This window comes from Apus apus, chromosome 7 (genome assembly GCF_020740795.1).
Source record: "Apus apus isolate bApuApu2 chromosome 7, bApuApu2.pri.cur, whole genome shotgun sequence".
NCBI lineage: Eukaryota > Metazoa > Chordata > Aves > Apodiformes > Apodidae > Apus > Apus apus.
Window position 1 is genome coordinate 11,921,978 of NC_067288.1, and position 14,872 is coordinate 11,936,849.

The 14,872-nt window shown below is 40.7% G+C and overlaps 2 protein-coding genes across 6 annotated transcripts in view; one reads left to right on the top strand and one right to left on the bottom strand.

Moving 5' to 3' along the window:
- Positions 1 to 6,485, bottom strand: part of SLC30A7 (solute carrier family 30 member 7) — a 29,405-nt gene extending 22,920 nt beyond the window's left edge. Inside the window, exons 1-3 of one of the 2 annotated variants that reach the window (XM_051625350.1) lie at positions 6,346 to 6,484; positions 6,083 to 6,184; positions 1,364 to 1,477 (exon numbers count right to left, since the gene is read on the bottom strand). In XM_051625350.1, coding sequence (XP_051481310.1) covers positions 1,364 to 1,477; positions 6,083 to 6,184; positions 6,346 to 6,425 — 296 coding nt within the window. In that variant the 5' untranslated portion in view covers positions 6,426 to 6,484. Of the gene's footprint in view, positions 1 to 1,363; positions 1,478 to 6,082; positions 6,185 to 6,345 lie in introns of both variants that reach the window. The other variant, XM_051625351.1, reaches the window with a different exon arrangement.
- A 477-nt stretch (positions 6,486 to 6,962) lies between these two features.
- EXTL2 (exostosin like glycosyltransferase 2) lies at positions 6,963 to 14,496 on the top strand. Of its 4 annotated transcripts, none has more exons than XM_051625356.1 (5): positions 6,963 to 7,062; positions 8,385 to 8,454; positions 9,707 to 10,134; positions 11,341 to 11,411; positions 11,946 to 14,496. In XM_051625356.1, exons 2-5 carry the CDS (start codon positions 8,450 to 8,452, stop codon positions 12,435 to 12,437), a joined length of 996 nt encoding a protein of 331 aa, XP_051481316.1. In that variant the 5' UTR covers positions 6,963 to 7,062; positions 8,385 to 8,449; the 3' UTR covers positions 12,438 to 14,496. The 4 variants fall into 4 exon arrangements, with proteins under 4 accessions (XP_051481316.1, XP_051481313.1, XP_051481312.1 ...); XM_051625353.1 differs by having other exon boundaries at positions 6,973 to 7,062; positions 7,582 to 8,454; XM_051625352.1 differs by lacking the exon at positions 6,963 to 7,062 and adding an exon at positions 7,084 to 7,798.
- Positions 14,497 to 14,872: the final 376 nt, after the last annotated feature.

Sequence of the window (14,872 nt, forward strand, 5' to 3'; positions counted from 1 at the left end):
CTTAAGACATTGGAGTACAATCTTCTAGTTCTCAAACAGTTGTATTACACAGGGATTTGCTAAATGGAAGATGCAGTATATAAACTATAGATAGGAAATCCACTATGTTGCATTTATGAACAGGAATTACCTGATCTCCAGCAGCCATTAACTGATCTAGATGAAAGAAAACTTACAATATGTCAAAATCTTCCCATTTAAGATCATCTCTAATGGAAGTTATGGTACAAATGTGTATTTGGAAGCCACAATGTAACGTAAACACGCAAGATGTAATCCAAGTCTGCTGATGTAAAGTTCTGTTTAATACCAAACAACCACACATTAATTTGCTCCCCATCTAGTAGGGGGGGTTTTAGTAGAAGTTTAAAGTAGAAAATAATTATTTCAGCTAATACATTTTTCTAATAAAAAACCAGGTTAGAATAACATGTAATTCCAATGTAGCAAACATCAGACTTAATAAATTGTGGCTGTTCTCTAATAAATGGAACACCAGCTGTTTAAATGCAGAGTAGTAATTAATACAGACGCCACTTTCATTGCAGTTAGTTTGCGGTACAAAAAAAAAAATCTTCCTAGAAGGTGGCACACTGGAATTTCCACCTTAATTAAAGGGCTCTTTGCATTTCAAACTACATCATCCATGCTTAGGCAAGAGCAGAAGGTAAATGCTGACATTCAGGTCGGTAATGCTATGGGGAACACAGCAACCCATGTTACAGTCCATTTGCTGTTAATTAACCTGGATCACCAATTAATAATATCATCAGTATTGTTTCATACGGCACAACTGCAATGTGCAGTGGAACCAAGCACCTTTCAAACAGAAGCAGCTGCAGCTGTTATCCATGAAGGCTGGTGTGGGAAGATATACCTCAGCCTTAAGTATTCGTGTTTGTGGTAGCCACAGCTGCTGAATCCTCCTGATTATGAGAAGCATGGTTTACCATTTCAGGTGCAGCACCACTGAGACTTAGCTCATTCAATTGGAAATTTCTGTTCCAAAGAAGGCATGGGGCAGCAGACAGATTCTCTGTGAGGCACCTGACTGTGCAATGAAGACAAGCCCACGACGCATCTGCTCTTACTTTACTGGTGCCACAAACATGTGACAATCCAGGGCAACTTTCTGAGTGTGACTTTTTCCACAAATATGATCAGGGAGATATGAGAAATTATAAACCTGCTCCCCAAAAGCAATGCCTTAACATTTTTACTATTTCTAGGGGGATATTAACTTACAGATTTACATAACTCAGCTTTTCCATGTTCTGCAGAAAAATGTTTTGTTTGTACAGTGAAAAATTACTACCTGGACATTTACTAAAGTACATTAAGGTAACAGCCTGAAGTTTCTTACCCATATGAGAAAGCATCGTTTGATCTCCATTTTGAAATAACTGAAGCTGCTAATCCAGCCAATAAAGCAGTACAGTCAAAAAACATATGAAAAGAATCTGATATTAGACCTAAACTGGAAAAGAACAGGGAAAAAAGTGTCATGATCCATATGTTATGTGTTGATTATGAAAAAAACAGCATTTAATCTTTTACATGCTGGCAGAATACAGTGCTTGTCTAAGCTTCAGACATGGCTTTGCTAGCACAGAAGAAAATCCTCACCAGATCACTGATACAAAAATGATGACAAAATGGTTTTGTCAGCTTAGGGAAGGCAATTTAGAAGAGAGCTGGGAAAAAAACCTCCTAGCATATGGATTTGGTGGTAATGGGGCATGGTTTTCACTGAGACAAATCAAGCCCCTGGAGTAGATATACCCACAGATGCATCTCTCACCAACACAACCCTAGTGCTAGGTATTTGTTCTTATATTTTCATTTATAATTGGAGCATATGAGGAAATTTGACAACAAAAGTGTATACACACAAGTTGCATTTAAATATTGACCCCATATAAGTTTGTAAAGTAGTATCTCACATCTAATTAAGAAACAAAATTGGGTTTAAAGATAACTATTCTACACAGTGCATAACCAGTGCAGTAACACAAAACTTACTCTGCTGAAGACTATCAACACCACCATAGTGGTGGCACTAGATATTTACAAAAGCAATACTTTCAAATCCATTGTCAAACTTGATACACTTTGGAAGAGGTTTCACAGAGGGGAAAATTGGTCACAAAATCTTTAATGTCTGCAGTACAAAAACCCAAATGAACCAACTGAAAGAAAGTTCCCTAAAATTTTGACAAATATATCTGTGACAAAGTATTTTAGGCTGTTAAAGACTGAAGTCTTCCACTTATAATTTGGGTTAATTATGCCAAACATTCCAAGACTGTAAAGTCTACTTAAGCATAGTAGCTGTCAAGCATCTTATTTCAGAAATTATACAGTATCAGATGAGCATTTGTCTTTGACGTTGATTCACTATGCAGAAACTTGACACTTTCTATGAATAGGGCAGGCTGGAAAATAAGTTTCAATACACATGGAATTCTAAGATCATATTATCTTTTGCCTGAAATAAAAGGATAGCAATTAATACACTTGTTAAGTACTTTTGACTATGACATACCTTCACTCAATAGCCATCTGTTAATGTTTACATCTGCTTTTTTTTCATTTTACCTGAGCTGAGAAGCCAGTCTCTGATGGCATCACCAAAGCACCAATCTGAATTCTTTTTAATTTATTGACGCTAGTCTCCAAATTTCCAATCACAAACCTTCAGCTAGTATTTTAGCATGAATCATAAACACATACAGAATTTATCCAAATGGACATAGTTCTTCTTACTACAACCGACTGTGATGCGACAGTGATAAGAAACTACATTACTTCATAGCAAAAAGCAAGGTTTCCAGCATCCCATTTCTATTGGGATCACACACATCCACAGTCAACAGTGTGGTAAAGTTACAATAATTCAAAGGAAGCAACAATAGCACTCCTGAGAGCACAGAGTTCTATCAATGCTTTCATTAAAAAACAAACAAAAAAAATCCATGGACAAGAGCGCCAAGTTCTTTACTTTGCCAAGAGTAAAGACGGCAATAATTTGTCCCTAAAGTTCCATTTTCCCAATCCTTTGGTTGTCTAAGAAAAATTATGTTCATAACTCGGCTTGAAAACCGAAGATCAAAAAGCAGTTACTGGTAGTAACTAGTTCTAGAGGACAGCCTCATTTTCAGACTGAAGTGAACTATGAAGTTTCATTAGCTAAAGTTCGAACTTTGTCACCTTAAGAAACCAAACCATTTTGGCCTAACTGAAATAAATTTCAAGATTAATCTCAAGTGTTTCAGATTAAATACTTGACTGTGGAAGAAGTGAGTTTGGAGGACAGAAGAGTGATCAAAAAAAGCTACCAAAGCAGGAAACAGACAAAGTTGTTCTGAACAAACACTAAATGAAAACAAACAGGTTCAGCTGGATGTCTATAAAGCAGCAAAATGGAATTCCCTATTGAACTCTTGAAGGGTGTAGGTCACAGTTTCCCCCTCCTAAAAGCCAGGTGACATCCACAGGGAAACATCTCCTTTTACGTTTGATTCTGAGAAGTAAGGAAGATCCAGTAGGGAAAAAAAACCAACACCACAAAACCCAACGAACATTCAGGTAGAAAGTAATTACGGTGACAGGAATCATAGGTGTGTAATGATTATGAAATGGAATAAGCATGGCTGACCAGAGATATTTAGCTGTTTCTGAGGATTTGGGTTTTTTTTTTTGCATAGTCTCCTAGGAAAGAGTGTACAAGGACCAATACTGAGACAAAAGCCCACACTAACTCTAGAACCAGAAATCATGCAGCAAGTTATCATAGCACTGTGCTAACACTGCTGATTTCAACTTTAGAAAAGCTCTCAGCAAGCAAAATACCACATCCAGTTCTGTTGTCTGTGCTTCAAGAACATCAAAATGCCAGAGTACTTGAAGGGGATCATGTAAATGAAAAAACAGCTATGCAAGTTCAGGAAACAACTTGGTAAAAAAAAGCTCAGGAGAACACAAGAAGAATGAACTAAAAAAAATTTAAACTGAAGACTTTTAGAACTTGCCAAAAAAAATCTGGCTGCTGAATTCTTAAGTCTGATTTTGAAAGAAGATTATCCTAGTCAAACCCCACAATAATCTGTTTAAATTTAAACAGCTGTAAGTGTAGTCTTCATAATCACAATTAAAAAAAAATTCCTTAGTCTGTGAAAAACAAGGGAACAGTCACCTGAGTAATAATGGCAGCCTGTGAACCTTACCTTATACTGACTGACATTATCAAAGAGACTACAGAACACAATTCAAGATCATGCTTGTAACACTTGTAGCATTAGGCACTGGCCATATCGAAGACAGGCCACAATGGAATAAAGAAGTGTTCCAAGAAAAACCCTTTTACAAATGTTCCATTTCTGCATTTCTCACATGGAGAGCAAGGAAGCTGTGTTTTTCAAACTCAATAAATCATTTTTCCTACAAGGGCTCCTCAATGTTATAGGCTTGTTCTTTCAAGGCATGAACCATCTGCTTTGACTGAATCATTCCTTATTATATTCTCTGCTACTCATCTCTATGAAAGAGAGACTTGCTAAGATACTGCTTTGTTCTAGCCCAAAAGCTAGGGGCTTGTTGTAAAGATACCTGACATTTGTGACTTGAAAAATAAGCAAGAGCTCCAACTAACAACTGCTCAGCAAGTCTCAATTTTTCATCTCCATAACAAACAAAAGTGTCTTCTCAATTACAGTGACTCCAGTTCTGCAGGGACAAATTTCTGCAGTGTCACTTCAGTTTTGCAGTTTAATTATCTCATATACAGAGCTTCATCTGGTATAGATTTCATTCCTGCTTACACTACCAAAAAAATACTATGCTTAAAAGACATCAGAACAAACTTACATGAACATAAAGCTCTTTATATCTGAACCCCCAAGAAAAATACTTGCACCATCTGAGCTATTAAAAAAATTATCCATACTTGAATAAACAAGCTACACATACAATAATCCTCATACAGTTGCAAAGTGAACCAACATCAAAGTCAAAACCAAGTGCATCCAAGATGGCCAGCACATTGCCAAGATAGTCTGTGCCCAAGATAGCACTGTGTTCTCACTGGTGCTACAGCAGCAATTGCTGTAATCAAAGTTAAGAATTTTATAGTACACTTGGAGAGATTCACAAAAAAACAACAAATAGTAGGATTTAATTGTTTCTAAATCTGTGTTACTGTTTTCACTCAAGACTCTTGATTAAGAGTCCCAGTAATCTGTGTCCATACTACAGCTTTTGATAAAATCTACTTTTAAGTTCCATGTGGAAGAACACATTGTTGGGCTGAAATGGCATTTCCATGCCTGCCCACTTCCAACTGAAGTTTTGTCTTAAGAGACCGAAGTACTGCTATAGAACAACTCTATCAAGAATGAAGCACGATGGAGATACTACTACCATTGCCTGTTCTCTCCCTGCACACCATACATCAGTACTAAAGTTATTTTGCATTTCTGGTTACATTTTAATACAAATTTTTCAGTAGCGATTTAGTCAAGTCCCTCCTGGCTTTTCCTGCCCCTTTGAACTTACGTGCTCCACAAAGCACTACTTAGCTACACCAGGACGTGTTCAGTTCCCTTTCCCACTCGGAGACAAGGACACTGGGCGCAGTGCTGGGTTACGCCACCAAGCTGTCAACTCACAAGCGAAGCCACGTTCCCCAAGGCTCCGCGGCAAGCACCACCCGGTCACGACCACCGGGCCCTGCAGGTCCTGCCACGGCCAGGCTCCCTCCCCAGGCAGCGGCCGAGCAGCACGGCCCGCAGGCCCCAGGTCCAACCCGCGCTGCCCCACCAAGCGCCGAGCCGCGCCCCCAGGCCGGAGCAGCCCCCTCCGGGCTGCTGGGACCCGCTGAGGGGGCGGCGGAGCCGGCCGCTCCCCACGACAGCGCTCCCGGGGAGACGAAGCCCCCCAGCAGCCCCACCGCTCTGCCGACCGGCCCCGCAGCCGGCGGGCCTGGAGGGCGGCCCAGCCCGGCCCCGCGGACAGCGAGACGTGGCACTGGAGCCGCGGCGGGAGGCGCCGCTTCCTGCGCCGGGAGCCGCTCCCGCCCCGGTACCTGTTACTCCAGATGCCGTAGAGCAGCTCCACGAAGGCGAAGGAGAGATTGAGGCAGAGAAAGAAGAAGAGGTTCCGGGAGGTCTTGTCCGCCAGGATAGACCTGCGCACGGAGCACAAAGCGCGTCACCCGCCGCGGCAGGAGGCAGGGGACGAGGCCGGCCCCGCTCGCCGGGGACCAGCGGGCACCCGCCTCCCCACGCCCCGCCGCGGGGCTCAGCCCCGGCCCCGCCAGCCTGTCCCGCTCCGCGCTGAGCCGCTCACCTGAACCAGCCGGACACCTTCCTGAGCAGGTTGAGCTTGGGCGGTTTATACTCATCGTCCTTGATGGAGAGGGGCAGCATCGTGCCGGGGCCGCGGCGCGCCCGGCGGAGCAGGCGGGAGAGGCGGGAGCGCGCCCCGCACCGCCCACGCGCCAGGCGCACTTCCGGCCGCCACGCGCGCCTGCGCCTCGCGCCGGGGCCGGGCCGGGCCGGGGCGGCCTTTGCGGGCGGCGGGAACGGGGCTCCGGCCACAGAGGGCGGGCACGGGCTGCCCGGGCTGCCCCCGCGGGCTGGGAACGCTAAACAAACCGGTCCCCGGAGTGCGAGCGCCCTGCCGCGCCATGCTTGCGGTGCCCGGCGCTCCTAGCGCTGCTGTGGCTGCCCTCGGGCTAGGGCGGCAGCCCCGCACCCGTGCTCGGCCCCGGGCTGCGGGTAACGCTGCGCTCCGGGAAGCTGCGTGACGGCCGGAGCCCCCAGAGCCGGGCGGGGAGCGAGTCCCTGCCCGCGAACTACAAACCGGGGCCCGCTGGGAGGAAGCGGCGAGACGCCTCCCAGGAAGCGGGGCCCGCAGCGCTGCGCCTGTCCCGCCGCGCCGCCCCCGCTCACCGCAGCGCCTGCCGGGCCGCGGGCTGCCGGGCCGCGGGGCCGCCGCGGTGGAAGCGCAGCCGGCCGCTGCCAGCGCCTCGCCGGCGGAGAAGCGAGCGGCGCCCTGCGGAACGTGAGCGGGACCCGCGGGAGGGGCGGGCGGGGCTGCCCGGGCGGCTGGGGCTGCCCCTGCCCGGCTGCAGGGCACGCTGTGCGGCCCTGCTCGCGGAGAGGGAAGCCTTTCAAGAAGCCTTTTCTTGGAAAGAGGATGGAAATACTGCTTTGACATAGGGTTGTTATTTTCGCCAGGTGTTCTCTGCAGGGGTGTTGTAAGAATTTTTTTAGGAAGCCAATCTTGTGCTGCAATCGCATAACTGGCAAAACCGATCAGCACTTTCTTACTGGGAAGTGCCAGTACGCTAATTGTAAAGATTTTGTGCAGACGTTTATTTTAAATAACGTGTATATTAAAACGGCATTCTTACTTGTAATTACAGCCCCTTGTATTTAATTGAGTAAACGCAAGAATGTATGGGAAGCCAAGAAGTCCCATTGCCTCTGTAAACAACATTTATATATCCATCCTAAGCATGCTTTTAAATTTTAACTAATTTATCATAACAGTAGTCTTGATAAGTATTGTTGTGTCTAGGCTGCATCTGAGGAAAGAGAATTTGAGATTCACCTATTGAAAAGCGCAAATGATCTAGATCTGGTGGAACTCAGAAATGCTGAGTAGCCACTGCTACTCAGAATTTTTAGAAGACAGACGTGATTGTTTGTACCTATAAAGTGAAGTAACCAAAACAAGTGATCAGCTTGTGGAAATAACTTCAGTGACCTCTCCAGCCTCACAAAATAAGTTAGGGGTAAGAACTGAATTCACATTTGGGAAGACCTGTATGCGTGGGCATATTCAGATTGGTATACACACAAACTGGTGATTCTGTACTTTTAAGAAGCGTGTTTATACAATTTAAATTATGGCTCAAAACTTTCACATAGGTTCAGTTATTGAGTGAGTTCAACAAATTATTGTTCTCTAAGTTTTCATAGTACCAGTCCTAAATAAAAAACTCCCTTTCTTCTTTCACTAGTTTTAAAAAAACAAAAATCCTTCCAACAACCTAGAAGCCTTAACAGACACAGTTTCTTAAGTTGCTCTCCTGCATCTTGTGCATACTTCCTTTCTGTACTTAAACTCATATTTGCTTTCCTTTCTGCTAAGCTGCCAAACCAGATGGTAAGAACAAAAGGTCTAGCACAGCATAACTGGTAAGCTGGAAGGACAGTGTGAAGGGGATGATCCAGAAAAGAAAATAATTTTATTGGGACTGTTTGCGTGGCTCCAGTAGTCAAATTCAGTAATTGAGAGGAATGTTGTAAAAGAATGCTTGGGTAGCATGTGGAATAACTGTTTATCTTCAGTTAAGGAGTCTGCTTAATTTCCAACAGATTAAAAGATCACAAACAACTGTCCTGTAAAAACAAGAGGGGAAAAACAATCCTTCTTGGCAACAATGAGGTAAGTTGAGAGGTCTTTTAGACTAAAATAACTCGCATTCATGTTTTCAAGCAACACATAGGGATTTTGGAAAAAAAAATTATAAAAAACAGTTTTGTGAAAAAATACTGATACTCTCAAAAACTGTAATTGATGGACCTGTCCTGGATCACTTAATTTAATCAGAATTTCTTGCTAAAGGCCTAGAAATTACTAATGGAATAACATGAGCAATTTGTATTGATGAACAATTGTTTAGTAGTGAGCTTAGAATATTCATCTTGTATTTAATTCATACTAGTCTTGCAAATAAAGGAGGAAGAAGAGATGTGGATGACACATTTGAGGGGCAAACCATGGAATACAGTGGCTGCTGGATCCTGCTGAGTTTACAATTTAGAAAATGTCTTGAGAACTGGGAGTGCTACCCAAGAGGCATGAGTGTTGGGGCTGCCTCTGCAGGAGCTGTTTTTTAGGAGCTCCTGATTGTTTCCAAAATCAGAAGGATCCCAAAACCCCTGCCTTATATTAAGGCTGCTCCCCCAGTTAGCTGATACCATGGCACATAGCATCTGGCATGTCCAGCTTCTGCTGAGTTCTAGATTTAGCAGACCAGCCATTACTGATGTTGTTGCATTCCTACATTGCTCCATTTCTTTTGCTCCACCTGTGTTAGAACCTCAGCATGATGAGTCATACTTTCTGCATTAATAACCATTATTGAGCAGATAAACAAACTACTGATAAAATGTCAGCAAATGAGTGATGATTTTTCCTTCTGCATATGGTGTCTGAGCAACAGAAGAAGAAAGAGCATTTTAGTTCCTGCTTTCTGCCAGAGCTTTTGAGGAGGCACCTTCTATCCCTTTTTTTTTCCCAGCTCAGGCAGAGCTCCTGCAATGCTCAGAATAATGGATCTGTACAAATTTGCTTTCTAATTTCAGCTGGATAGGTTTGGTGAGGTATGTAAATGTTCAATTAAAAATGCAGCACTGAGAAAATAAGGAACAATGAACAATATGGAGTTAAAGAGTTGCTCTAGATTCGTTTAAAGAAGTGTAAAAAGTTTGCAAAAAAAAGTGAAAAGCAAGTAACCATAGAAACTGAGTACCAGAAGTATGTCTTGATACTTGAATGTAATTGGCCCAAATCCTAAAATCCTCCTTAGTTATTTACTTAAACAAAAGTCTACTTAATATTGTGTGAGTTTTGCTCAAATAAGGGAGATTACCCAGTATTAATCACTTTTCCTTTCCTGTTACTTGTTTTAAAGGTATTTTCACTTCTGTAAGCTTCCAGGAAGAGTTATGGGAATCCGCCTACTACGCTTCACTTCTGTGGTGATCATTGTCTTACTTCTTGTGGCAGGTGCTTTAACAGCTTTGCTTCCCACTATCAAAGATGAGAAAATGCCCAATTTGAGAAGGGAACCAAAAATCCAGAGTCAGTCTGCCTTGGATTCATTTACTCTTATTATGCAGACATACAATAGAACTGACTTACTGCTAAAGCTTTTAAATCATTATCAAGCCATCCCCCACCTACATAAAGTAATTGTAGTGTGGAACAACATTGGTGAGAAGACACCAGAGGAAATGTGGAATTCCTTGGGGCCTCACCCTGTCCCTGTTGTCTTTAAAGTTCAAACTGTAAATCGCATGAGAAACAGACTCCAGAATTTCCCTGAGCTGGAAACAAAAGGTAATCGGCAGTTCATATTGCCACTACTCATACTACTTTCACACTTAAAATCTGAATGCTAAAACAGAGATGGTTTGAGTTATACTATGTAATAAAGCCATGGATCTGTTGGACCACGTAATAGGTTGTGGGTAATGTAGAATAAATCTGTGATATCAGATGCACACCACAACTACCACCAGCAGGCTAGAGGCTATCAGTGAAGAGTAAGGAAAACAAGAGGGATGTCAAATGCATTTAATGGGCTTTTGCTACTGTGTCTGTTCCTCATTTTCTTTGTCGGGCAAACACAGGTATTTCAGCCTCTCTTCCCTTCATAGTGTAAACTGAAATTCATAGCATGTACATGGTGAGTCTGCATTAATTTGGTCTTAAATTGCCTGGTAAAGACTTGATTTAAGCCATTAATTTAAAGACTCAAGTTCTCAAGCATGTTCTGCTCTTCAGAGAAACTTCACTCCCTGGCTGTCTGGCTTTCTATCTCAAATTATGGATCCTTTTTAGGAGTATTTTCCCCAGTCTTTTGGCTGTTCATCTAAATATTCTTCCTAAGCTCTTTCCAGGAGAAGCATAACAATAAATCATGTTTGTTTCACATGAAAAAAAACCCCATATGTTGCATGACAGACCTGACCTTACTCATGATTAGTGAAGGTAATTCTGTTTAATGCCCCCTTCCTAACATGCCTTGCTACTCAACCCATGACTTACAGGAAGACCCTAGGAAACGTAAACTTACTAAGTGTTGTATTTACTCCAGTAGGATTTATGCTGATTGTAAATGTAAAAAGCTTTGATGCATCTGGATGCATTTCTTTTAGATCTCATCCACTAATGAATGCTATCTTACTCTTTATTTTATTTTTATACAATAGTAGAATTTTAAGTTGCTTTGCCAAACACTCGTAAGTTTTCCAACACCTCTCTGGCCAGCTGTCTTACAGATGGTCAGACGTTTGCTGAGTTTTGTTACAGCCTGGCTTAGGTTTGCTTCAACTTACCACAAAGCTGCAACCTTGCTTTAGCTTTGAAATCTAAATATGTTTTCTCAGACTACTTTCAAGGAGTTACAGTTCAGTTCTACAATTCAGCTTAATAGTTACAAAAGTTTCACAGCTAACTTGTAAAATCCTGTGCTGCATGCTGTGCTCATGTATTTAATCTTCTGAAAAGTTATAATTTTTTCTCTTTTTTTCCTCCCTTCAGCTGTTTTAATGATGGACGATGATACACTAGTCAGTGCTCATGACCTTGCTTTTGCCTTTTCTGTTTGGCAGGTAATGTTTTGCACCTTGGCAGGCAGTATTTGTGAGTCACAACTGGGATTAAGTGTTTTTAGTTAGAGTAATGTATCATAATGTTTTGCCATTGATTTTCTACCTCTAAGGTCACATTTCAGAAGGACAGAAGAGTTGCATAGTAGAACTTACAAAACTATTCTTGAGTAGTAGATATATATGTAATCTCTAACTTTCAAATTTTTAACTCATCTTGTACATGAGCACTGAAGTTGCTGACTGCTGAATTTATTTAAATGGATAGTAGGCTACAAAACAAAAGTTTCTGTAAACTTTGAGTGCCAAGTATACAGCTGTAAATTACGGATAGATGTTTCTTGGCACTACATGATGTGGAATGAGGCATATTGTGTCAGTTTTGCAAAAGTGTTTAATTGCAACATTTATGCAGATTTTGTTCTCTCCTGTGCTCCTCTCATTTAAAAAAACATAAATATAATTTATGAAAGTACTTGATGCACATTTCACTGTGTGGGCTTCATTTTGATTTTTTAAATTTCTTTTTTCTTTTAGCAATTTCCAGATCATATAGTGGGATTTGTTCCTAGAAAACACATTTCTACTCCTTCAGGTGTATACAGTTATGGCAGCTTTGAATTGCAGAACCCTGGATTTGGAAATGGAGATCAGTATTCAATGGTTCTTATTGGTGCAGCCTTTTTTCATAGGGGGTATTTAGAAGACTTTCAAAGGCAGCCAGAAGCTGTTTATGCCTTAATAGATGAAACTCAAAATTGTGATGATATTGCCATGAATTTTCTGGTAGCCAAGCATACTGGAAAGCCTTCAGGAGTGTTTGTGAAACCTGTTGACATAAGAAATTTAGAAAAAGACAGTAACAGTGGCTATTCTGGAATGTGGCACCGAGCAGAGCATTTGTTACAGAGATCTTACTGTGTAAATAAACTGGTTAATATTTATGATGGCATGCCTTTAAAATATTCTAATATCATGATTTCTCAGTTTGGTTTTCCTAATTATGCAAATCACAAAAATAAAATATAAGCCAATGAATTTAAGGGGTTAGATGTTAAAAGAATACTCAGTGAATTGTACTGAGTTCAAGGAGAGAAGGTATAATTACTGCATCTTTGCCATCCTTATTTATAGCCTCTGAATTTTTTTCATACAGCTTTTTACGTTTTTTGCCCTTTCTTTCTTATTATCCAAGGTAAGCTTGGAGAAACCTTAAATAATATACACAAATAATTATCTGTGACAAAATAATCCTCTTTCCTTGAAACCAGAAAAGCTATTACAATTAATTAGGACAGTTATTCAGAAACGTACAGACAAAAATGCACTCCTACCCTTCTGTGCTTATATATTTTTTATATTTTTTTTTTGATGTATGTATCTAGTCAAATGAGGTCTAGGCACATTTTTGATAGTTTATGTTGAGATGCTTCCTTGCCTTCCCCCTCCTCTCCTCACCTCCTATTCAGTTCCCAGTACAAACTATAGAAAGGCTACAGTAAACTGTTGGCCAAACTTCTGGACTCCTCTAGAAAACCCCTTTGAAGTTTGTATATACGCTATTCTGTATTCTGAGATGTTCTTGAAGCTGCTATGAAAGCAAGGCAGAAGAGAGTGCCTCACCTTCATCTCAGTCCTAAAACCATTGCCTACAGTATCTACTGCTGCTGAGACAGTGTAAAATTATCTCTGATGTGGCTTCTTTCCATATTACTAATTTGCCTAGAGTTGCTGAAACACTGCAAGCAGCTGAAAGGTAAAACCTAGCCGTTGGAAATGTGTGAAACATGAATACATGAAATATAAAACTTACAGAACTAGCCAGAAGAAATGGATGGGGTATTACTTATACTCTCTTTAGTACTTGACTTATTTTGATATTTAGCATGTACATTGTTACAAAAATGTGCCCAAGAAAATCCTCACTTAAAAAAAATACATTTACAATCCTAAGAGCAGCACACTGTTCTACATTTATTACAGAGTGTAAATTTTGTAATGTCACAGGTCTACAGGTTTTTTAACTGCTCTTTCAAATGAGTATTTGGTTCCTTTCATCTCTGTTTTTGGTGGCTATGATAACAGAATTAAAACGTGCAATGATGGGTAAAGCATTATGAAGTATTTTAAGGTACAGTGGATATTTGACAGGGCTGAACTACTATCTGGCTTCATCATAGCAAGAAACAGAGCTGTTATTAACAGTTTTTGTTAGGACTCTCTGGTTTTGGAAATGTTAACATAGACCAGACAAATCTTTTCCATTGATGTTGCAGAATATTTTTTTTGTAGTATGGACAAAGGAAGAAAAGAGTGATCAAGAGAGGAATCAAATCTGGCATCCAAAGTAATTCAGTTTCATCTGCATCAGCTTTTATTTGACTCTTAGTTCAAGGGTATCTATGGACAATAAATAACAGCTCATACCTAGAACACAAACAGCATCTGCACACATGGTGTGTAATTTTACCATTTTTTTGTAAGAAGTTGGGTGAAAAATGTGAGAAGTTCTTCACAGCAGGGCTGATTCTGGGTGCTAGTGTCAGGGTTTGACAGTGAGTCTTTGAGTTTCTTTGGGGGAACAGAGGCTTCTTTTGCCTTGTTCAGTCAATGTTACAGGATTTGGTTTATGTTCAGTGAAGTCTTCCTAGTGTTTTTGTAATATTTTAAAGACAAAATCTGAACATGGCAATGTAAAGTCTGCTTAATTTTGTTCTAATAATGAAAAGTGGAATTTAATTATTGTGCTGTAGTGATAAGTAGTATACAAACAGGTCTATGATCTTCCCAGAAATGCAACTTTCCCAGTGGCAGTTTACTGCATTTCATTTACTGGTCTGTAATTTCTGTTCTGTGCGGTATCAACTAGAATTGTGAAGACTCACAGATGTTGTTTACCTTACTTTTAAAATGTGAAATGAACTGTCATCTCAGCCACATCTTAGTATTGGGTTCCTTGTTAAAGGGACAGTTGTTGTGGGTTTGTTTTTTTTGTTGTTCTGTATCAGTGACAGAATTAATAGAACAAGCTTTTATAATACTGGTAAATTTAATTTGTACAATTGTCAAATAAAATACATAAAACACATTTGTGATTAATTTATTTTCAGATTATTCACCAAGTTTTTCAGTGTTAGATATCTGGAGTAAGCTCACAGTTTGCTTATAGATGAGCAGCACTAAGATTTAACTTTTAAAAAACATGTACTTGTTGGCATATACATGCACTTAACTTAGGTAAGGCCACTTATGAGGAAAGAAAGCCATCAAAAACACAGCCCTAAGCAGTTAGTCTTAGATAGCAAAGAAAATTAAATTAAAAGACCTCAGCTCTAGCTATAATGCATTGTGTTTGGGAACCAAAAGGACTTTATTTGGGTTTTTTGGGTTTTTTTTTGTTTGTTGTTTTTTTTTTTTAAAGGCTGGTAACTTTTAATCCTTTGGTTATAAAAGTGTCTTTAAGA

Bases quoted from the DNA above. Each gene is read 5' to 3' on its own strand.
- EXTL2 (XM_051625356.1), top strand. The intron at 10,135-11,340 runs GTAATCGGCAGT...TCCTCCCTTCAG, and splicing joins CCCTGAGCTGGAAACAAAAG to CTGTTTTAATGATGGACGAT. The intron at 11,412-11,945 runs GTAATGTTTTGC...TTTTTCTTTTAG, and splicing joins TTGCCTTTTCTGTTTGGCAG to CAATTTCCAGATCATATAGT.